The sequence below is a fragment of the Panicum virgatum genome, chromosome 1N, assembly GCF_016808335.1.
Source record: "Panicum virgatum strain AP13 chromosome 1N, P.virgatum_v5, whole genome shotgun sequence".
Taxonomy (NCBI): Eukaryota; Viridiplantae; Streptophyta; class Magnoliopsida; order Poales; family Poaceae; genus Panicum; species Panicum virgatum.
The window spans coordinates 58,695,581-58,719,110 of record NC_053145.1 but is presented as its reverse complement, the minus strand read 5'-3'; the positions used below and the strand labels follow the sequence as shown (position 1 = coordinate 58,719,110).

Here is a 23,530-nt window from a genome sequence, read left to right as displayed (position 1 = left end):
ACATACGCATCCATATGGACCATATCCATATGCTCCTTACACGTCCGGGATTAGCTGTGTATCTTCCGTAAATGGACATTATTTTAGAGGAGGAAGGGTTATGGCGTCACACACCATTAAAATTGTTTTCCAGGGCGGGCGGATGCTTTTTTTAAGATTGCACAATACAACTCAGTCACTCGCAACGCACGCCCCTATGAACATACGTACACAAATCTACCCCTATGAGTATCTTTGAAGACTGAGTTGACAAATTCTCAAGATTGACGAAGTCACCATAGGCGTCTCGCTGTCAAATAGAACGCCGTCTACCACTGAAAACACAATGCTGTTAAATTCTAGAAATTTCGCTTTCACGAAAAGTCGAATCCAGAACCTGAGATGCTATCAAGGCTCTTGTAACCACTAAGCCACATGCTCTTTCGCGGGCAGGGCGGATGCTATATTAACTCGCTACTGAAAAAAAACATTCCTATAAATCAGAACCAATATTTTTATAGCAGTGTAAGAAAGTGAAGCACTGGACTAGTATGAACTTAAGCCATGTGCTACACTGCGAGGATTTTCTATCACCTTTTCTTTTTCCTTTTGTTTTGGACCAATGATCTTTCTCCTTGATCTCCATCATAGGCCAATAGGCTTGGCACTTGATGGGCCCCGTGCATAATTTGTCTTTGGTCCATTGGACCCACGACGCAAACTGCCCGTCCCAAAGACTGAGTAAACCCTGACCTTATCTTATTTTCAAAAAATAAAAGAGAGAGTAAACCCTGACCAGACCAATTGACAAAGCGGTCAGCAACCAGTGGCGATGATCCACATTGGACGTCTTGAGCCGTCTGATCAGAAACTGGCGGCGCAGAATGGAACAAGAAAGCCAAAAGAAAATTGCTTGAAGGACGTTGCTTCCGTCTCAACTCAACTCTTGCCTGTTCGGTAGCAGTTTTTTTTACTTAAAAAAAGGCCAAAAATGATTGCGCCGACTAGAGCAAATTGTTCCTAAAATATGGTCAAGTTAACAAACATCACTTTATGTTCAAAAAAAAACATCATTATAAAATAGAAAGCTTTCATTGACCTCTTGATCTCGGTATTTTTTTCTTCCTCTGGTCGTCGCATACTAGCTAACGCACAAAAAAAAGTAACCTTTTGTATAGAGAGGAAACTGTCAAATGTTTGCTGGGACGTGTCACATACGTCCAGGCGCTCCAAAAAAACCGAGCATTCTTGGCCTGATGAAGTGATGAGCAGGAGTTCCTGTTTGCATGAGCTAAAATCCAAACTCTGTGAAATTGCCTTGAAACTTTCACATCCTACGGAACTTGTTCAGCAGCTGCAGCCATCTCCATCTCCTCGTGGAGCTAGTGGTGTTGCAAACGAAGCTACTGTAAGACTAGTAGACTACTCCTACTTGTAGAATTGAACCTGCTCGTTCTGCTGCAGTCGACATCTACACGTCAACGAACCAATGTCCTCCAATAGCACACATCGGACGATCCATTTCATTGTACACGACTTCTCAAACAAAAGGACACATGCATTCCCTTGACATGGTCTAAAATCATCTGGAATACAAAAAAAATGGATACTTTTTTATATCTGCTCCATGTTAAAAAGAAAGAAATTATTCTGTCTGGGTTATCAAAGGCAAGTATAAATTGCCATCGAGATCTTTCTCTTTGCCTACCAGAATTGCACCTTTAGAATCGTTCGAGTGATCCAGTAGCGGCGACGACCAACAAAGGTTGCTTCGCGTGTTCCCACGGCGGCTGCGTCCATGGAGAGGCAGAGCGCGTCGTCGCCGGACGCCGGGCAGGAGAGGGTCATGGCGGCCGCGAAGCACATCGTGAAGAGCCTGGCCGTGTCCAAGAACGCCGCCGACGACATGATGCACTTCTTGTCCACCTTCGACCCTCGCCTGCACCCCCCCTCTTCTCCGGAGACGGGCGACGAGGCGTCCGACAGCGGCCCCGACGACGCGCCCGGCCGTGGCGGCGACGGCGAGGAGGAGGAGGAGGAGGAGGAAGAGATCGCCGCCGCGGAGGAGGTCATCCGCCGTTGCAACTCCTCGTCTTCTTCCTCCGAGACGATCGGTATGATGGACTACCTGTACGCCGTGGACGACGCCATCGCCGCGGCGGGCCACTCGGCCCGCGCCGCCGCCGCCGTGCACGCCGCCATGCCGCGCCTGGAGGAGGAGGTGCGCTCCCTGCTTTCCTCCTCTCCGCGGCGCCTCTCGCTCTCCTCGGACGACGTCGACGAGGCCGCGACGCCCAGCGCGTCGCCGCGCCACGGCACGCTCTCCCCGGACGCCGCGGCCTCCGTCCGCGGCGTCGCGGACCGCATGCTCCGCGCCGGGTACGGCCCGGAGCTCGCGCAGGTCTACGTCTCCGCCCGCCGCGACGCGCTCGCGGAGTCCGCGGCGCTACCCGGCGTCGAGGCCGTCGCCATCGAGGAGGTGATCAGGATGGAGTGGGGCGTGCTTGACCAGAAGATGCGGCGGTGGAGCCACGCCGTCAGGGCCGTGGTCAGGACCTTGCTCGCCGGCGAGCGCCTGCTGTGCGACGAGGTCTTCGAGTCCGATGAGGAGCTGGGCCACGAGTGCTTCGCCGACGTCGCCCGGGGCTGCGTCCTGCAGCTGCTGGGATTCGCGGACGCCGTCGCCGTGTCGGCGTGCGCCACCGAGAAGCTCTACCGCACGGTCGGCATGTACGAGGCGCTCACCGACGTCCAGCCCGAGCTCGAAGCCCTCTTCTCCGGCGACGGCGCCCGCGGATTCTTCGCGGGCGAGGTGTCGAGCACCGTCGAGCAGCTGGGCTCCACCTTACGCCACACGATCGAGGAGTTCGGCCACGCCATCCACGGCGAGGCGTCGCGGAAGGCCGTCCACGGCGGCGAGATCCACCCCATGACCCGCTACGTCCTCAACTACTGCGGCCTCCTCGCCGAGAGCCACGGCACCCTGGACGTGGTCCTCGGCGACGCCGGCGTCAGCGACGCCGGCGTCAGCGACGCCGGCGTCAACGACGCCGACGATTCCTCCACCGACTGCGGCGCCGGCGCCGCCTCGACGCCGTCCGCGCGCTGCATCCGCGAGCTGCTCACGCTCCTCCTCTACAAGATGAACGACAAGTCCCGGCTTTACGACGACGCCGGGCTGCAGTACATCTTCCTGATGAACAACCTCTACTACGTGGTGCAGAAGGTGAGGGAGTCGCCGCCGCTGCGGGAGCTCCTCGGCGACGACTGGCTCCGCCGGCACCGCGGCCAGATCCGGCAGTACGAGACCGCGTACCTCCGAGCGTCATGGACGGCCGTGCTGTCCACCCACCTGAGGAGGGACGACGGCGCGGCGTCGAGGCCGCCGGCGGGGCACAGGGCGGCGGCGCCGCAGGGCGCGTCGGCCAAGGGCTTCAACGCGGCGTTCCAGGAGCTGTACCGGGCCCAGACGGCGTGGAAGGTGACGGACCCCCAGCTCCGGGAGGAGCTGCGCATCGCCGTGTCGGAGCGGCTGATCCCGGCGTACCGGGCGTTCCTCGGGCAGGGGAGCCGGCACCCGGCGAGGCACGTCAAGTGCAGCCTCGAGGACCTCGAGAACTACATGCTGGACTTCTTCGAAGGCGTGCCCAAGTTTGTCAGGTGGTGATCGATCGCCGGAGCAGAGGACCATGAGCACCGCGCATGCAGTTGATCCCGCTTCTCCTGATAGTTTGATCCCGTAGCTGTTGATTTCTCCTCCCTTTCTAAATTAAAACTCTCAATTAAATGTAATGGTCGTCATTTGAACACATCGGGCGCATTAGCTTAATGGTTTAATTTGACTGCCCTTTCTCAGCCCACGTCCCGATCGAAACAACACCGATAGTCTCACTCGAAGGTGAGCACAGCTGGTACAAGCACGACACATGTTTGAAAATTACAGCAATATACACAAGATTCTACTATAAATTTTTCAAACCAAGTTTGAATAAAGACATAATTTACAAACTTTGCCTACAACTACCACAAGTGTACCCAAGGGAGGTCCCTAACTAAGCATCTGGGTCCACAACCTCCTATCTCTCTGCGTCTCGGCGGATGAACTTAACGCAGCAGGGACAAAAGTCTACGTCTGAGTGCCCTGAAATAATATTTCAACAAAAACCCTGAGCAATTAATACTCAGCAAGACTTACCCGACCAGTTGGTATAACCTAGGCCATATCTAGACATGCAAAAACTTTGGCTGGTGGTTAATTTGCAGAAAACAGCGACGAAAGTAAATCATTCATTTCCATATTTTAGCTCCAGATTCTATATAAATTATTCATAATCTAATATTTGCATGGCCATCTAGAACAAACATGGTAGAACATTAATTACAATTCAAAATAGGACCAACATATATAATAGACTCCATGTTCCAACTCATATTGCTACGATGTGACTCGGTGATCAAGGTGCCCATGTCCGAGAGCGACTGACGGCAATTCGATTCGATTTAACCTTGCAAGGTGGACCTAACCAACACTGCACGCAAAAGTCCCATCAGACCACACGCACCAACCCTTCCCCTCCCCGCCTCGAACTACAGGACCACCCCACCATCATATGGTCAGCCGAGCTCAACATGAGACCACCAAAAGTAATACATGCATCCCCATTTCTCTGCGACTACTCGACTACCCCAGGAGGTGAGATGGAGTCCTGTACTTTCGAAATAAGGTAGTATTAGGCTTACCGATTTCGACTACCTCCTACTCCCGGCATGCGGTTAGTACAGTTCAAACATGATCAGCAGGGCCGACAACGGCTCGGTCCTTAACCGACACAGGCGGAACTACACCTCTTCCGCCCGGTCTCAGATTTTATTCATTCTTTCATTCCAAGACTTTCATCCCAAGATGAATAACTCATATATGGAAACATAAAATTATCCTATATCTCGCGAGTAACCAAAAATTACTCGGCTTCTACCGAACCCTATCTAGCATAGCAATTCTATCGTACTATACATACTAGTATAACTCAAGGAGACTTAGGGTTCATGCAACTAGGGTTTCAAACAACTCCTAAACGTAATGCACAAGTAATAAATACACAGATAGGTGTCATAATTTAAATTAATAGGATGTGCACCGGGGCTTGCCTTCGGGCTGCTGCTCAGAGCTAGGGTTAGACGGGCCTTGGGCCGGGTTCTCACGCCTCTCCTCCTGGCTTGCTCCGGCTGCTCCTGCGGTGCCGCAATCACCTCGAACACGACGTCCTCAACGGCGGATGCTACACGAATGCATATGAAATAATTGAGTGCAACTCAATGATGCAATTATTATACTTCAACTGGAATGCCATGCGGACTGTCCGCGCCCAAGTGGCAGATCGTCTGCAGTACAACTCTGCCGACCCACCAGAACCAACTACCTCTCTGGACAAATTTCAATCTATACGGCGGACCGTTCGCTCCAACATAGCGGACTGTCCGCAGTTTAACTCTGCAATACTACCAGAGGCAACGACGCCTCTGGACAAAATTTTAATCTCTACTGCGGACCGTCCGACCCTCCTTGGCAGACCGTCCGGCCCTACTTGGCGGACCGTCCGGCCCTACTTGGCGGACCGTCCGCAGTTCACTCTGCCAATTCCACCAGAGACGATAACGTCTCTGGACAAAATTCTAGACTATACGGCGGACTGTCCGCTCTCCAATAGCGGACCGTCCGCAGTTCAACCCTGCGAACCCCACCAGAGACAACATCGTCTTTGGACAAATTTTGATCTCTACGGCGGTCTGTCCGCTCTCCAGTAGCGGACCGTCCGCAGTTCAATTCTACGAAAACACCAGAGACAACATCGTCTCTGGACAACTTCTACTTGACCTGCGGACTGTCCGGCCCTCCTAGACGGACCGTCCGTGATTCCCTTTTGCAGACCACTCGACAGGCGGCAGGAAGCACGGCGGTGGCGGCGGTTCACCGGCGCCGGCGGCGCACAACGGAAGGGGGAAAGAGGCCAGGGGGCACAAGTGACTCACCACGAATCCATTCCCGCGGTCGGTTCAGGCGGAGGACGACCGGAGAAGCGGATCGACGGTGGAGCAAAGCTTCAAGCGGCTCCAATGGTGACCGGCGGTGGCGGGGGCGATTCCGGTCGGGAAAAGCTGGGCTGGGGTTAGGGAAGGTGGAGGAGGTGCCGGGGAAGGTTCTTGCGCGAGGAATCGAAGTATGTTGGCCGGAGGAGGGAGATCGACGGAAGGGGGTGACGGTGGCGCGAACGCTCGAGCGGAGCTCGCCTCTGGTCGTTGTGAGAAGAGAAGATATGATAGGTGGGTCCCACAACCAGAATAAATATCTGGGCGTTACTCTGGCGGACCGTCCGCCGATCCCTAGCGGACCGTCCGCGGTTTTTCCTGGGTGTTACACCTTGGGTTCCAAATTGATCTTCATTTCAGTCAAGCTACAGCTTTTTAGATGTACATATACATCAAAATTCATGGGTGTATATATCATGCTTTATTCGGGAGATTCATGTATTAAACATTTCAGGCCCATCGAGTCCTTTGTCAGATTTGCCAATCAAAGCGCGCCAATTTCACTGACCTTTGCCAATGATGCTGGGCGTCAGTCTGAGCACACACTTTGGTTTCAGACAAACACTGCGTTCGGCAGGCTGGAGCTGGAATGCTGTGAGAGAAAACACTGTTACCTGACTGGTGGCGGGAGGCTGGAGCTGGAGGGATGTGAGAGGGATTCACTGTAGCGCTGGAGTGCTGTATCACCAGCCGAACGCAGTGAAAAGGGTAATGGTTGAACAACAGATTCTCGGATTTCGGAGATGAAGACATAAGATGGCAAGGCAAGCAATCATGCAGAATCATATGGCAAGCTAGAACTTGATGAACCAAGCTAGAACCTGCGATTCTGTATCCAATACTTTTTTTTTGAAGGAAACAATACCTAAAATTTGCAACCGGACATGACATTGGTCCGGTTTGGTTGTTCTACTTCCTACCGCACACAAGCCGAGAAAAGAATCTCGCATGCATGAAGTACTAAAAGAAGTCTGTTTGCAAAAAATTTTTAGGGGTAAGTGTAACTTTTCACGACGAATCTAATAACGGTAATTAATCGATAATTGGCTACAGTGATGCTACGTTAGCTATCCTATAATTACGCGGTCAAAGACCTTATTAGATTCTTCAGAGTTCCTAACGCAGGAGTTGTGGAGTTGGTTTTATAAACTGCTTTCATTTAATACTTCTAATTAGCAGTCAAAGTTTCATAGCACAACTTGAACAAGTTGATAGTTCTACTTTTTTTTTTGAGATTAACAGTTCTACTCATTTTATCTGCTGTTTCAGGTCAGAAATCAAGGCCCACTAGTAATGCACGGCCCACTATTAAGTTACTAGGCTTAAGCCCGTGTTGATGAAGCAAGGCCTCCTCCTTTTCCTTGCCCACAGAAACCTCCAGGAAAAAAAAACCCATCAAATTCAAGTGGCGGCGCGGGCCCACATGTCATTCCACTGAAATGTTTTTTTTTTGAGCGGAAGGGCTGGAGCCCAGATATTTAGATTGCCTCAACTTTTACAGAAACCCCTGGAGAAGGTAAAAAATACAACGCACACCACATCACACAATCTCCAGGAGCACAAACTTACACAAAGGACCCAAAAGAAAATTAAATTTGAAGTGGCAGTCCTTGGATCCCCTGACACAGTTCTTGTTTGGAACGCCGCCTCCTGAAACGCAGGATTCGAGGAAGAAACGCCCAAACCAGGAGAAAAACTCAACCAAGTAGCCCAACGAGACCTCCAGTTTTTTAACGCCGCATCACATCTCTCCACTGGAGCACATCGGCAGCCATCGTTGCGACCATGGCCGAGCAGCAGACCGGCGACGCCGACGAAATCGACGACCCGGATAAGACTGGCAACGCCAACAAAGTCGGCGATCCAGAAAAGAAATCCGGCCACAACAAAGGAGAACCAGAAAGGAACTCCCATGACCCGGATAGAAGGCAACCCTAGCCAGAGTAACAGGGAAACGTACCAAATCTTGGCCGCAACAGGAACTGCGCCGGGGTTCGCCACCATCGGGAACCAAGCTGAAGCCGACACAGCCGCCGCGGAAGATTGATACGGAGCTGGAATCCCCATCGATGAACTCACCGACGAGGATAGATACAACCCTAACCTACGCACACCTAAATTAATAGGATAGGTAATATACATCGGCCATCGATTCCGTGTCTCCCCACCACCTCCCGGGCCGGACCGGCCGCCGGAGGCGAGGGGGAGGCGCCAGAATCGACGCCGAACACCGGATCGCCTGTCGCCCTTTTTACTGTAGAGAAGGGGAGAAAAGTCGAGAGCAGGCGAGCAGCGGGAGAGATCACGGATATTCCACTGAAATGTTAGGTCGGGAAAGTGGCCGCCGCGCCGGCCTCGCGCTCGCCGACAGGGAGCCCACTTCGAGGCCGCGGCGTTGGCTGTCTCGGTGTCATCATCTCACCTCGTCTCGTCCCGTGTCCCCGTCATTTTGCGGAGCAGCGAACCCGGACGACGAACAGGGAGCGAGCTCGGAGTCGGAGGGCGGAGGCCACGCGCGACGAGATGCCGGGCCTCACGGCGCCGTCCGACTACGCGGAGGAGCCGCCGCGCCACCCGGCCCTCAAGATCAACTCCAAGGTCGGTCAGCGCCGCTCCCCATCCCCCCGCGCCCGCGCGTTTCCTCCCCCCATGGAGATTCGAGTGATTGGGCGCCTTGTGGTGTCGCCAAGCGTACCGATTCGTTCTCCGGCCGGCCGGATGCCTGCGAGGGTTTCGACGGTGCCGGCGCATCGGCCGATCGGGGCGCCGCCGTTGATGCTGTGTGCTGGAGCGCTCCCCACTCCCCACTATGCGGCATGCGTGTGCACGTGCTGTTAGGCCAATCTCAGTGGGCATTTCATAGGGATTTCATGACATTAATTAGATAGACACCTCAGCAAAAAAGCTGACATGGCAAGCAAATTAATAGGAGAGAGGAGAGAATCGTTTCTTCACCACGAAACGGGTCCGGCGTCGTTTCCAAGTCAATGAAACGGAGGTGAAACGCGCACTGAGAGCTCCATCGTTTCATGGCGGGATCCCGTGCGGTGGGAGGCCGCTCGCTCCGGCTTCCCGCGCTCCGCTCGGACGATCGGACCTCTGCGCGCCAAATCCTTCCCGCACGCGCCAAAGCCACCTCTTCTTCCCTTCCTCCAAGATCTGCCGCCGCCTTTGCGGCTCTCAGACCGCCGCCGCCCTTCCCCTTCCCTCCAGATCCGCCGGCGCCCCTGCCTGCCGCCGCTCCTACCCTTCACCTCCAGATCCGCTACCGCCCCTGCCCTTCCTCCCACTGCCTGCGACGCCATGTCCCGGCGGGGGAAAGAAGTCCCCCAGCTCAGCAGTAGCGGCAGCCCGTCCAAACGAAGCAGCGGCGGTACGAGAACTCCGGCGACTGCAGCTCCGTTGAAGGGCTGCGGTGGCCAGGGGGAAGATCATCCCCAGCCCGGCGGTGGCTCTGAAAGATGTCGTGGCGGTGGTCCCATGAAGGGCTGCGGTGGCGGCACAGAGGAGGGGCGTGGTGGCGGCTTCGTGAAGGGCCTCGGCGCCGGCACGACGACGGGCGGGGGTGGCACTTCTCCGACGACACCGGTGTCTCTGGCAGCTCCAACGGCAGCTCCACACCCACCACCACCCATTCCATGTTGGCCTGGAACTGGAACCGGAGGTAGCAGCGGCCAGAGCAGTTTCCCACAATATGTGAATCCATGGTAAGCACCGATTTGTCCTATCCATAAGTAGCATGCTGCGCTAATCCAACAGTTCATGATTTATGATGCGTAGCTTGAACACTGCTTGGAATTTGTATGCATTACGAATTAAGGGAATTGCCTTGACAAAGTTTTTGGTAGACTAAATTACTAGTTTTTGAGAACATGAATACTGGCTGCAAGTAGTCAAACCAATGCCATATGTGTTGTAAAGTGGTAAGAACTCGGACTCAACCTGCAGAAAAGCAGTGCTCTTGTTAAGTGAACATGTAGAGGTGGTTACCTCAATTTTTTTTACAGTTAAAACTTGTTTCAGCTCTAGCAAATCAGATGTAGAAAGTGCAGTTTCAGACTTCCAGTAAAGCTTGCTGTTTCAGCTTATAGAATGTAATCCAAATATTTGTTTTGACACAACAATGTTTATTTACCATGTTCTACTAGACTCAATATGCATAGATGAAATATGCAGTAGTTTAGATTGACTTCATTGCCAGGCAATTTCAGCTACCATCTATGATCTCAGTGCTTAATTTCTGAACTCAGTGCTAAATCAGTGCAAGCATTCATTTTTTTCTTGCTTGGTACTTGTAGGGGTGGTTATTTGAATTTGTTGGATGAGTTCATCACAGAGGATGAACTCCTAGATGACGTAATCAGTGAAACAGTGTTGGTCTTGAAGGCAAGCGTAGAAGCTCTTGGTGAAGAGGCGTCTGATCATCGATTGCGTGCAAGAAGCTATATCAAAAGGCCACGGGAGGAGTATCATGATCATCTTGTGAGTGATTATTTCTCGGATAATCCTCTCTATCCGCCCAATATTTTTCGTCGAAGATTTCGTATGCGAATGCCATTATTCCTACACATTGTCGATGAATTGGGCAAGTGGTCGGGATACTTCACTACAAGGGTGGATGCACTTGGTCGGCAAGGACTGACAGCACTACAAAAGTGCACGGCGGCTATTCGCCAATTAGCTAATGGTAGTGCGGCGGATCATCTAGATGAGTCTCTAAAGATTGGCGAGACTACTTCCATGGAGGCGATGAAGTACTTTGTTGAGGGTGTTATAGCTGTATTTGGTGAACGATATTTGAGACGCCCCACTAAGGAAGATGCTGAGCGTCTACTCAAGATTGGAGAGAGACGAGGTTTTCCTGGTATGTTTGGCAGTATTGATTGTATGCATTGGCAATGGGAGAGATGTCCAACTGCATGGAAGGGCCAATTCACTCGGGGTGATCAGAAAGTCCCGACGATAATTCTTGAGGCCGTGGCATCACATGATCTTTGGATTTGGCATGCATTCTTCGGAGTTGCAGGTTCTAACAATGATATAAATGTCCTGCAGCAGTCCCATCTATTTATGGAATAACTAAAGGGACAAGCTCCAAGAGTACAATACATGGTTAATGGAAATCAATATAACACGGGTTACTATCTTGCGGATGGGATATACCCGGAATGGGCTGTTTTTGTGAAGTCAATATCCATGCCTATCTCCGACAAGGACAAGTTATATGCACAGGAACAAGAAGGAAAGAGAAAGGATATCGAACGCGCATTTGGAGTATTGCGTCGTCGATGGAGCGTCTTGAAAAAGCCAGCTCGCCTATACGATCGTGGTCAACTTGAGAAAGTGGTGCTAGCTTGTATCGTCCTTCACAATATGATTGTTGAAGATGAAAAAAAAGTAGAGGACATTGAAGAGAATCTTGATCTAAATGAAGCCCCTAGTACAGTGACCGTGCAAGAACCCGAATTCTCCCCCGAAGACTATGTTCCATTTGAAAGGGTGCTACAAAACGAAGAAGATATTCGAGATCGTTCGGCTCATATACAACTTAAGAAGGATTTGGTGGAGCACATTTGGAACAAGCACAGGCGCCGTCGAAATTAATCTGCAAATCCATGGTAAGCACTGATTTATCCTATTCACGAGTAGCATGCTGCCCTGATCCAAGTAGTATTTGAGAACATGAATACTGCCCTGATCCTATTCACAAAGTTTTTAGTAGCCTAAATTACTAGTATTTGAGAACATGAATACTAGCTCCAAGTAGTCAAACCAATGCCATAGGTGCTGTAAAGTGGTAAGAACTCGGACTCAACATGCAGAAAAGCAGTGCTCTTGTTAACTGAAGATGTAGGGGTCAAACCAATGCCAAGCATGTGAGTCATTTCTTCCACTAAGTTGCATCTAGGGAGCTCTTGGTATTCTGAACTTTGTTACTACCTTGTGCTTTTCTCAGGAGACATTTCTTCCACTAATAACAGGAGCATTTGTGCAAGGATATCATTTTAATTTTGCGGAATGCAAGGATATCAATTGGGAGGCATGTGCTTTTGGTCAATTATCTTGGAAGGTCGCAATGTAGTGGACACTTAATTATTATTTTCAGTTATTTTGGTGCGAAACTGCTCCATTCTTTATTATGTGAACGTGAACTGCTGGTTTCAGATTGAAGCTCCTTTCAGCATCATCTTTATTTATCATGTTCTATTGGACTAAATATATAGTTTAGAAACAATTGCAAAAAAAGCTATAGAGTTCTCATGGTACATTTGATCACAACACAATGTACATATTAAATACTGCATCATGTCTATGAAACTGTGTAGCGAAACTGTGCACTGAGAGTGGTAGTTTCATGGTAGTTTCATCCCACAGAAAAGCTGATGTGGCAGTCTAGGTTACAGTGCCATGAAACTTCCACTGAGACTGGCCTTAGTGTGTGGTTGCGATTGGTGAAGTGTGGCGAGCAGGGACTTTTGTAGCCTGTGTCAGTGTGCGAATAGATCCCCGTTCGGTTTGAGAAACAAGGCGAACGGATCATGTATTCTGCAGTCCACGGCACTTGGGTGTAGTTCTCTGTCCGCTGCCATCCTGATGCAGGGTGTCCATTGGCAAGGGCTGCTCCTGAATAGGCGTGTAGATTATCAAGGGCTATAAGTTTGTACGTTAGCAGGAAGCATTCCTCAGTAATTCAGTGAGATACACCGTAACCATCGTTTAGCTCGCCCGTTCACTGAAATGCCAATGGACTAATGTGGTAGCATTATGTTGCTGTGCAGGAGCCGTTTAATGCTGAGCCTCACCGGTCGGCACTAGTCACATCTTACATTACCCCGGTGGATTTCTTCTACAAGAGGAATCATGGACCCATTCCAAAAGTCGAGGACCTCTCAAGGTTTCTTAATAGGAACTGTGAATTTCCATTTGTTATAATCAGTTGCAGACCCTGATGTTACAGTATGAATGGATCAACAGATACAGTGTTTGCATTTCTGGTCTTGTCAACAAGCCTATTCAGCTATCCATGGCTGACATTTGGTAATTTCTTTTAGTATATTATCATGTGAATGTGACGCTATTTGTATTGTGCTTAAAAAACTGACATAAACTTCTCATTCTGGGCTCTTCCAAAGTACAATGTCACCGCAACTTTACAGGTTATCTATTGATACCTTACATGCCTTGCTCTCCTTAATCTTTCTGCGATGTCAAATATATTAGTGTCACGAATTTTTGACAATGAGATTCTGATATGATATTTACAGTGTGCGGGAAACAGGAGAACAGCAATGAGTAAGGTACGGAAAGTGAGAGGTGTTGGCTGGGACATATCTGCTCTTGGAAATGGTAAGAGTTGTGCTATTTTTAGAATATTCAGAACTTAGAACTTAAGGGATGTGTTCTGTTTCAAATATATAGAAATGCATTCTGTGCGCTCATCTCTGTGCATACTGGCATCCAAAGTAAAGTGCTTTACTACTGTGTTCTGATCTTTTATATTGTTCCAGCAACTTGGGGAGGAGCAAAACTATCTGATGTCCTTGAGTTAGTTGGAATACCTAAACTCAGTTCGGTTACATCTTTAGGAGGGAAGCATGTTGAGTTTGTTAGTGTTGACAAGTGTAAAGTGAGTAACTGAGTATATTGGTCTTTATTGACTGGCAGCAGCTTTTAGTGTCACCTCACTGATCTCATGTTGTTTGTTTTTCAGGAGGAAAAAGGTGGTCCTTATACTGCATCTATTCCATTAATGCAGGCAACAGATCCTGATGCTGATGTATTACTTGCATATGAAATGAATGGAGAGTTGTCAAATGTTGTCCTTTCTTTTCATAACTGAAATTTTATTCTGCATAGTCTTCGGTCTGATGTTGAAGTTTGTTTCGAAAAGTGGATTTTTCATAATGCTGTTGTCGCACTTCTACTTCTTGTTTGCTTTGTCATTTAATCTAGATATGTTCTGGACTTCACACTTGTTATAATTTACCATGTATAGGTCCTCAATCGTGACCATGGATACCCACTCCGTGTTGTTGTTCCTGGTGTTATTGGTGCACGATCTGTAAAATGGCTGGACAGTATCAAAATAACCGAGGAAGAATGTCAGGTCTTCTGAAAATACGAGTGCAATGCCTTTTCAGTTTTATTTTTCTATGTTTGAAACTGACAGCTATTCTCAACCAGGGCTTTTTTACGCAAAAAGATTACAAAATGTTTCCACCAACCGTAGACTGGGACAATATTAACTGGTCAACTAGAAGGCCACAGATGGATTTTCCTGTACAGGTATGCTACATTATCATTTCTTCTTTGCTAATCTGTTCTGCTTGGCTTCTGGATAACTTATCTTCACTTACTTTTGATCAAGTAGTCTGCTATCTGTACACTGGAAGATGTAGATGTTATTAAGGAAGGAAAGGTTAGTGTTATTTCATAATAATGTACTCTTGAGACTTCATCATGTGTGCATACCATGGGCTAGAATAAAATCATATTCACACGCGGCTATGATTGCTCGCTGCAGGCGAGGATTGCTGGATATGCACTTTCAGGTGGTGGCTGTGGTATTGAGAGAGTGGATATATCTGTTGATGGGGGTAAAACCTGGGTCGAGGCTCACAGATATCAGAAAGACGGCGTGCCATATGTATCTGATGGACCTCAGAGTGATAAGTGGGCTTGGGTTCTTTTCGAGGCTACATTAGACATACCAGCAAATGCTGAGATAGTAGCAAAGGCAGTAAGTGAAACCCATTGCAACCCACTGTTTCAGCAACTTTTGTTGCTCTGCATAAAACAGGTGGTGAAAACGCATCTTCTGGATTGCAGGTGGACGCGGCTGCAAATGTCCAACCCGAAAACGTGGAAGACATATGGAACCTGAGAGGAATCCTCAACACATCTTGGCATCGGATCAAGATACAGAATTCGTCATGCGCTGGAAGATCTAAGCTGTGAAATAAACATGTCTGGAATCTTGGAGCAATCATGGTGGTGATCCTTACGAAGTGTTAATAACAATAGTGTCATTTCAGCTTTCAGTGTTTCTTGCATCGGACTGTAACATACGTGATGGAGCTGTGTCGGGTAATTGCAGATGTTGGCTATCTGATTTCAAGAAAATGTCATTGTATTATGCATTGGAGGATACTCCCTCTGAACTGAAATATAAGTCCATTAAATCCATTATTAGGACGTCAGCACGGCACAACACTTCAATTAAGAATAGCTATGCGAGCGTACTATTTCAAATACAAAGGGATATGTTTGGAATAGGAGGCAGAATATCATTTCTGTAGGTAAAATGGCAACCGAGGGGAGAAAGAGGCACACTTTATCGCAGCTTGAACATTAAAACGATCCAAAGAGTGCTGCTGCATGAAACATTACATTAGTATATAGGAGTTAGGTACCTAGGAACACATTATAAGCTGTCCAGTGTCCACACGTGAAGACATACCTTCCCTTCCCAGCAATGTAAATGGAAGAATCAGTTTAAGTATGCCACGGCACCGATACCAGCAATGGACTTAAAAACATGTAGTAGTATCAATTTACAAGTCGTCAAGACTCAGGAACATCCTTTCGATTTACATTAGAACTTGGCAGAAACGGAATGCAGTTGCCACAAGTCCGCAACCATCTAGAGCGAACTAACACAACCAGGCATTGTTATGCCAAATTACTAACAAGCACTAGACTAAACTAATGATGTTGCCAAATCCCGTCACATTTTAGAAGTGCTTCCTGCTACCTCTTGATGACCATTGCTACTGCCCTGCAAAAGCAATGAGGGGAAACATTTGGATGTTAGAATCAGACTATTAATACTACAACTACTACAAACAAAGAATATTGCATAATCTGACAGGCAATCCAAGTATGCTTACAGCAACTGGCATTTGGTCCTTTGTTGAGAACAATTCCTTGAGCATTTTATCCAAAGAATCCTTAGCCAATGGAAACTTCTCCACTTCTTTCTCTCGTGCTTTTATAGCATCCTTAACAGATGTGGTGCCATTTTGAAGCTGCAGCGATAATATCAGTTCACTAGTTCAGTAAAACACTTGAGAGGATAATGATCATCAGGCCTCGAGTTCAGACAAAATTCTTAAGTGTAGAACATCCATGAAAAAATCATAACACAGCAATTGCTCCACCTACCGCTGCTGCATCAGAAGCAGCTGGCTGCTCTGATGTGTCTCCATTCTGGTTCATCTGACATTCTGCAGTGCCGGAATGCAGGTTAGATGCCTACAGTACAACCTGGCGTTAGAATGAGCAGAAAATGATACTGCAGTGACAACAATAGTTTAGCCTGATCAGATCTTTCATCCTAGAGCACTAGATATCAGTTCACTGATTCAGGTAAACACTTGAGAGGATAGTGATCATCCGGCTTCAAGTTAAGAAATATATCTTAAGTGTAGAACATCCATGAAAAAATCATCACACCACATTGCTCCATCTACCTCTGCATCAGAAGCAGCTGGCTGCTCTGATGTGTCTCCATTCTGGTTCAACTGACATTCTGCAGTGCCTGTATGTGGGGTAGATGCCTACAGAAGAAACCCCACGCGTTAGAATGAGCAGAACGTGATCGAGATAACGGTAAGCAGATGCCATCTAAACATCAGATCACCGTGTCAGCTCCTCACCTGATCCTTTGAAGCATCCTCCTGCCACTCTGGCTGGAACTTCTGCAGCAGCAACGTGAGCAGCTTCTGCAACTCGGGCGGCACCTCGTCGGGGAAGAGCTTGGGGATGTCGTCCTTGGAGACGTCCTCGCTGGCGCACCGCCTGATCAGTATCCTCAGGCACACGAGCAGCAGCAGCGGAGGTCGAAGAAGAACAGAGTGGAGTAAGTTGGGGACACTGAACATTCTGAACTCGCAACAACCGCGACGGCATCACAGCGACAGCGCGGAAAGGAGGCGCGGGAGAGGAGAAAAGGTAGGTGGGGGTGCTTACGGGGTCGATCTCGGCGTAGGAGGCGAGCTGGAGGGCGTCGCGGACCACGGCGCGGTCGGCGGCGTCGAGGCCGGTGCGGCGGGTGCGCCAGAGCGCCTGCAGGATGTACTCCAGCGACTCCTTGGACCCCGCGCGCGCCAGCAGGTGGAGGTGCTTGTGCCCCCACAGCGCCGCCGCCGCCGCTGGCGCGCGGCGCTCGCGCTCCATCACCGCACCGGCCGGGGTTCGGTTCCGCCGCCGCCGCGGGGCGGGACCCAGCGGTGGTGGAAGAGGAAGAGAGGTTTCGCGTCTTTTTTTTATTTTTATATTTTTCAAGCCTGCCGCCCGGCAGAGAGGCAAGGGATCTATATGTAAATAAAAATAATTTTTTTTCGCAGAGGTTCTTGGCGGGTGGCTGCCGCCCCCTGCCGGGCGGCAGGGCTGCCGCCCGTCAGGGGGGCGGCAGGCTCCCGCCCCAAATATAAAACTCCACCCCTTTTCTCGCGCCCTCATATTGTGCCCACGAGATTCAGAGAGGTGGCGTCTGTAACATATGATGGACATCGGTTTTAGATTGTGATGTAAATTGTGACGGGACACCTGTAACTTTAATTGCAATACTTATATGTTTGCTATGTTTGATTGTAATGATTATATTTATGATACAATACCACATAAGATACAATGAACGAAATATAAATAGAACGTTAAATAAAATACCACATAACATATTAAATTGAAGGTTTCATTCGTTACAACCAAATTCGAGACAAATATATAATATACTTAGTTTCGTACACACAAATACATTGCAAGCTGTTACGTGCACAATTAGATGCGGCGAATTCTTGTAGGTGGAGCCGATCCATCCGTCGGATTCCCGGAAGGTCCAGCCTCGGTAGCAGCAGTGGGTACTGAAAGCTGTGGCCACTTCTTGTAAGTGTGACCGTCCGCTCCACACAAGTTGCAACGTTTTTTCTTCTTTCCAGCCTCGGACTCGTCCATTCCATTCCGGATACGACGTGTCTGCCGTCGGCCTATGCCCCGCTTCGTAGCTGCATCAGGGATGAGCATTGGATGGGAATTTTTTTTGAGTGAATGGGCCTAGAATACCGATGCCGTATATCTCATGACACCAAGTCTGTGCAGCGGCTTCTTTTGTGAAATATTGAGAAACATATGACGCAGCATCTAACCCAGATACAGAACAAGCCGCGATGACATGGGAGCATGGTAAGTGATGAACTTTTGGCTTCTGACATCGGCAGAACACCCTCCCGTCAATGGATATCAAAAGTTCTTGAATTACCCTTTGTCTGCGGACACCCTGTCCGGTCCTGTCCCTGCATGATACCTCAAATCTTTGCTCCTTTGTGCCCATCGATATGACTGAGTGAAATCGAGCCTTTTCAAAAAAAATTCTCCATGTACTCATTGACCCTTCTGTAAAAATGCACTCCTGGATCATTAAGTAAGGAAGCGGCTGATGCGTTTCGCTCCCTAAAATACCTTATACATCCATACATGATGAACTCAACAATGCCAACAAGAGGAAATCCACGAACATGACGCATTACCATATTGTAACATTCAGCATGGTTGGTCGTCTCGATCCCATAACATCTCCCATCTGTGTCATACAGAAGTGACCACTTATCTTTAGTCGCACCATCAATCCACTGTGAAAATGGCTTAGCATGTCCAACTAATGAATCTGTAGAACGTCTCTTGCTGATGAAGAGGCCTGGCTTTTAAGCAATTCAGCGCTCATGTCATCAATTATACCCCACAAATCATCAAACTTCCTCTGCTGATTCTGAGTGCACAATCGCTTGAACAAATTCATCAAATCCTTATTCTTGAACCGCTCTTAAAAGTTAGTAGCCATATGCCTCACACACCACCTATTGACAACATCTGGCCATATAGGAGGTGAAAATTGACTACTTTCTTGGAGCTGCCTTATAGCTGCGACCTGCATGCCTATCACTGATAAGGCAAACATTAGGCCTTCCAGCAACAGCGTGAATCTTCAGACGTTCAAGAAACTAGTACCAGCTTTCTGTGTTTTCATTCTCAACAAAGGCAAAGGCGATGAAAACTTTCTGCTTGTTGCAATCAATTCCGATTGCCGTCAATATTGTTCTCTTATATTTCCCTGTCAGGAAAGTGCCGTCAATACACAGAACAGGAAGGCAGTAAATGAATGCCCTCACACATGCTCCAATGCAGAAGAAATCTCGCATCAGAATGCTTGGCCCCCATGACAAGCTCGGTACACTGTATGTATCAAAAACACTTCCAGGATTTCTGTGCACAATTTCTTCAAGCATACGATGTAGGTTGTCATATGATGCTTCATAAGTGCCAAAATCATCTCAAATACTTTTTGTTTAGCCCGCCAAGCCTTTGCATAGCTGATCAAAAAGGGCGTACCCAGTGTCATAGGCTTCCCGCACTGTGCGGGGTCTGGGGAAGGATTGTCTTTAAGCCCCAAGCCTAACCCACACAAATGTGCAGAGGCTGGGGCTCGAACCCGGGACCTTCCGGTTACAGACGGTAGGCTCTACCGCTGCACCAGGCCTGCCCTTTGCATAGCTGATCACATACTTGAAATTCTGTTCAATGTCCCTAATTATCAATGCAGGCTCGTAATCCATTTTTGTCAAGAATCACCCCATACATCTTCTTAGCCACGAAAGTTGATGTGATATTACGATGATGTCCCACAACACATGTCAATATACAAGTATGTGGTGTAATAATTGAACATTCTCAGTGTGTCTTGAACTTTCCCTTGTATGCATGCACTCGCCATGTACAGTCTCTATCTGCACACCCCACCTCGTATTCTTTGCTGCTAGACTTCAGTACTCTGAATTCCTTCCTCAGAGATACAGCCCAGAGCTTCACAGCATCCTTCACATCCCCAATGGTACGATACTTTGCCCCTTGTATGACCTCATTCACTCTGTATTCAAACTCCGGACATTTAATATCTTGTACCACTGGATTCCCAAAACCCTCTTCACGCCATTCACCTAGCACTGGGAAGCGCTCATCGTCCTCATCGTCCGATGAGTCCCCACATTGCTCTATTATTTGTGCATCCTGGTCTTCTTTCTCCATGTCCTCCACAATTCCAGGTATCCGCTCGCCTTCATCTGCTAAACCTTGTGGTTCTGGTTCTGGTTCTGGAGCTTGCATGTTCTCTTCTTCTTTATCCTCTTCCATCTCTTCATTGCAGTCAGATGTTGTGTGTGTTGACACTTCACCTAAATCACCGGTCTTTTGGTGAATCTGAATTACCATTGCGAGAGGCCACCCACTTTCAAGAGCTGCGTGCATGTAATATTGCCATTCTTCCGTACTACTTATATGCGTCAACTACCAGAAATCCCCATTAGTTTCCCAGGAAGTCAAGGTATGAACCGTAAGCAAATGGGTCTTTGGATTCACATTGAACATCATGTGAAGACATTTCCGTATGGACTCAAAACTCCTCTCTAGGGGTTTATCTAGACTGCACTGTCTTCTTTCCAATGCTGGTAGATTTACTCCATAGGAATCATGAGTAATTCTATAGAAGTCATCGTAATGAACTTGAAACGTCACTTTGCTCGACATATCTGGCCATCCAAAAACTTCATTTTAATTAATCTAATATCTAGAAATATGCTATGGCTTCAATTATAACCACTAATCCGAACCCTAAGTGCTTACAATAATAAAAAATACTAATTATAAAATTAAACATACAAAAATTCTGGAATGACAAAGTTGAGAAATATTGGTTACCTGCGGTTCGGATCCAAAATCCGGCAGGGCTTCGCCGGTGGAATTACCTCCCTCACCCCTCCTCTCCCCCTCTCCCCTCTCTGGATCTCGTGGGCACAAAATGAGGGCGCGAGGGAAGGGGTGTTAGTTCATATGCTACGACAAGGACAGCGAGCACGAGATCTGGTCCTGGTTGATATTTGTAACACCATGACCGGATACTCCGGCCGTAGGCCCGAAAACTCCGGGCAAAACGGATGAGGTGTCTTTAAACTCAAGTCTTAGCCTTTTCATTCTCACTCAGCTCTCTCTTCTTTCTTTCTTCTTCCTCCACGAGCTGGGCTCGTTCCCCCACTGCCCCCCCATCGATCTCCACCTTCGGCCGTCGGATCGTCGATTCCTTCCACGAGCATCTTCCTCTCCTCGTTCTCCACCTTTCCCCAAGCCCGTTTGATCCATTCCTCGGCCGGAATCGGCTCCCCATGGGCATCCTCCATTGTTGGCCGCTTGAAGCTCCGCCTCACGCGTCGAGTCCCATTGTTCGGCCTTCCTCCGCACGAATCGAGCAAGGGGTAAGCTTCACCGCATCCTTCTCGACCCTCCTCGGCCTTTCTTCCACACTTTTTTCCTTGCCGGCGCACTGGGAATGTCATGGGCGCCGTTGCACCCCGTGACATGCATGCTGTTTTTACCCTTTTGTTAGGTCTGCCCGGATACTCCGGGTATAAACCCGGATACTCCGGGTTTGGAACACTCTAGGAGAAACTCCGGGTATAAGCCCGGATACTCCGGGTTTGGAACACTTCGGGGGAAACTCCGGACTTGGGAGTCCGGATACTCCGAGCAGGTGTCCGGATACTCCAGATTTTTGGGTATTTTTAGGTGAATAAGAGCAATTGGGGTAGATCCTTAGTAGTTGTGCTCGGTCAATGGTTATTTGTAATTATAAAATCATACTTGCATTAACTCATATCATATGCATATGTGTAGTAGCCGCAGCGGAGGAGGTGGTGTACGAGGTGGTTGCGGAGCCACAGGAGCCGTAGGGGCAAGCCCCGCAGCAGGAAGAGCGGCGTGAGAACCAGGCCCAAGGCCCAGTTGACTCCGGTACTGAGCAGCAGTCGCACGGCAAGCCCCGGTGCACAACCTATTAATTTAAATTATGACTCCTATATATATGTATATATATATGTATATATATAATATATGTATATATATGTATATATATCTATTACTTGTGCATTACGTATAGGAATTGGTTGAAACCCTAGTTGCATGATCTCTAGATTTCCTTGAGTTTATACTAGTATGTTAGGACGATAGTAATGCTATGCTTAAGAGTTCTCGGTAGAAGTCGAGTGACTTCTTGTCACTCGCGAGATATAGGATGTTTAGAAGTTGAGTAATTTCCGGTTACTCGCGAGATATGAGATTTATTTATATTCCGACACATGAGTTGTTGAAATGGATATAGAATACATGGAAATTTGAGACTGGACTGGAATTGATGATGATGTATAGGTATGACAGCAGAACTGGGTTCCTGGGTGTCTTAGTCCCGCCTGAGTCGGTTAAGGACCATATCGTTGTTGGCCCTGCTGATCATGTTTGAACTGTATTAACCGCATGCCGGGAGTAAGAGGTAGTCGAAACCGGTAAGCCTAGTACCGCCTCGCTTCCAAAGTACATAACTTCATCACCACCCCTTAGGGCGAGTCGAGTAGTCGCGGAGAAACGGGATGCATATGTTTACTTTTGGTGGTCTCTTGTTGAGCTCGGCTGACTATATGTAGGTAGGGCGGTTCTGTAGTTCGAGGCAGGGAGGGGAAGGATTGGTGCGTGTGGTCTGACGGGGAATACGCGTGCCGTGTTGGTTAGGTCCACCTTGCAAGGTTAAATCGAATCGATTCGCCGTCAGTCGCTCTCAGATATGAGCACCTTGGTCACTGCGTCGCATCGTAGTGTTGTGATGGAATAATAGCTATACCTATGATGATGAACACAATAAATTATTATTTATTGCTCCACTATGTTTGCTCTAGATTTGGTTATGCAAATATTAGACTATGATTAATTTATATAGAACTTGGGATAAAATAAGGAAAGTAAGAAATTACTTTAGTCGCTTTTCTGCAAAAATAACCACCAGCCCAAAAGCCTTGCATGTCTAGGTATGTGGGCTAAGTTATATCCATTGGTCAGGTAAGTCTTACTGAGTATTAGTTGCTCAGGGTTTGTTGCCACCAATTTTTGTTTCAGGGCACCCAGATGTTGACTTCTACCCTTGCTGCGTTAAGTTTATCCGCCGTGATGCAGAGGGGTGGGAGGTGATTGAGCGAGACCCATAGACTAGCGAGTTGGTGGCTTGTATGCTTGTGGGCGAAGTGTGCAGCTCTTCTGTTTTGCTTAGACCAGTCAGTGGACCGGTCTGACGAGTAGGCTTGGGTAGATTAGTGCTACCGGTCTGACCGATTAAGTGAACCGGTCTGACCGGTTGAATAGAAACTGAACTAGTGTAGATGGTAGAGTTGTAGATTCTTTTTCATTTGAACTTGGCTTCTCCGTTGTAAAAGTTGTAAGTTGTGTATATATTCGAACCAGCTTTGTAAAACTAATGTATTTAAACTCGTGTTGTAAAAGTTATGTTTTATCCCTTTATGTCGTTTTGCCATGTATTTTCAAGTAATTGTCGTGCTTGTACTATCTGCGCCCGCCTTCGCGTGGGACTACCGGTGTT

General features: G+C 48.4%; 3 protein-coding genes across 3 annotated transcripts; 2 read left to right on the top strand and 1 right to left on the bottom strand.

The window, feature by feature from the left end:
• The first annotated feature begins 1,572 nt into the window (after nucleotides 1–1,572).
• On the top strand, nucleotides 1,573–3,834 carry LOC120657048 (exocyst complex component EXO70B1-like). The gene has a single exon (XM_039935290.1). It carries the CDS (start codon nucleotides 1,778–1,780, stop codon nucleotides 3,644–3,646), a length of 1,869 nt encoding a protein of 622 aa, XP_039791224.1. The 5' UTR covers nucleotides 1,573–1,777; the 3' UTR covers nucleotides 3,647–3,834.
• A 4,638-nt stretch (nucleotides 3,835–8,472) lies between these two features.
• On the top strand, nucleotides 8,473–15,261 carry LOC120657043 (sulfite oxidase-like). Its single transcript, XM_039935288.1, has 12 exons — nucleotides 8,473–8,664; nucleotides 12,846–12,961; nucleotides 13,042–13,104; nucleotides 13,187–13,223; nucleotides 13,332–13,413; nucleotides 13,575–13,693; nucleotides 13,778–13,873; nucleotides 14,063–14,173; nucleotides 14,251–14,352; nucleotides 14,438–14,485; nucleotides 14,591–14,806; nucleotides 14,896–15,261. The coding sequence occupies exons 1-12, from the start codon at nucleotides 8,590–8,592 to the stop codon at nucleotides 15,022–15,024; spliced, it is 1,194 nt and encodes a 397-aa protein (XP_039791222.1). The 5' UTR covers nucleotides 8,473–8,589; the 3' UTR covers nucleotides 15,025–15,261.
• A 271-nt stretch (nucleotides 15,262–15,532) lies between these two features.
• LOC120657046 lies at nucleotides 15,533–17,332 on the bottom strand. Its single transcript, XM_039935289.1, has 6 exons — nucleotides 17,038–17,332; nucleotides 16,725–16,895; nucleotides 16,539–16,625; nucleotides 16,231–16,320; nucleotides 15,957–16,094; nucleotides 15,533–15,844 (listed from the first exon to the last, which is right to left on the bottom strand). The coding sequence occupies exons 1-6, from the start codon at nucleotides 17,242–17,244 to the stop codon at nucleotides 15,794–15,796; spliced, it is 744 nt and encodes a 247-aa protein (XP_039791223.1). The 5' UTR covers nucleotides 17,245–17,332; the 3' UTR covers nucleotides 15,533–15,793.
• Nucleotides 17,333–23,530: the final 6,198 nt, after the last annotated feature.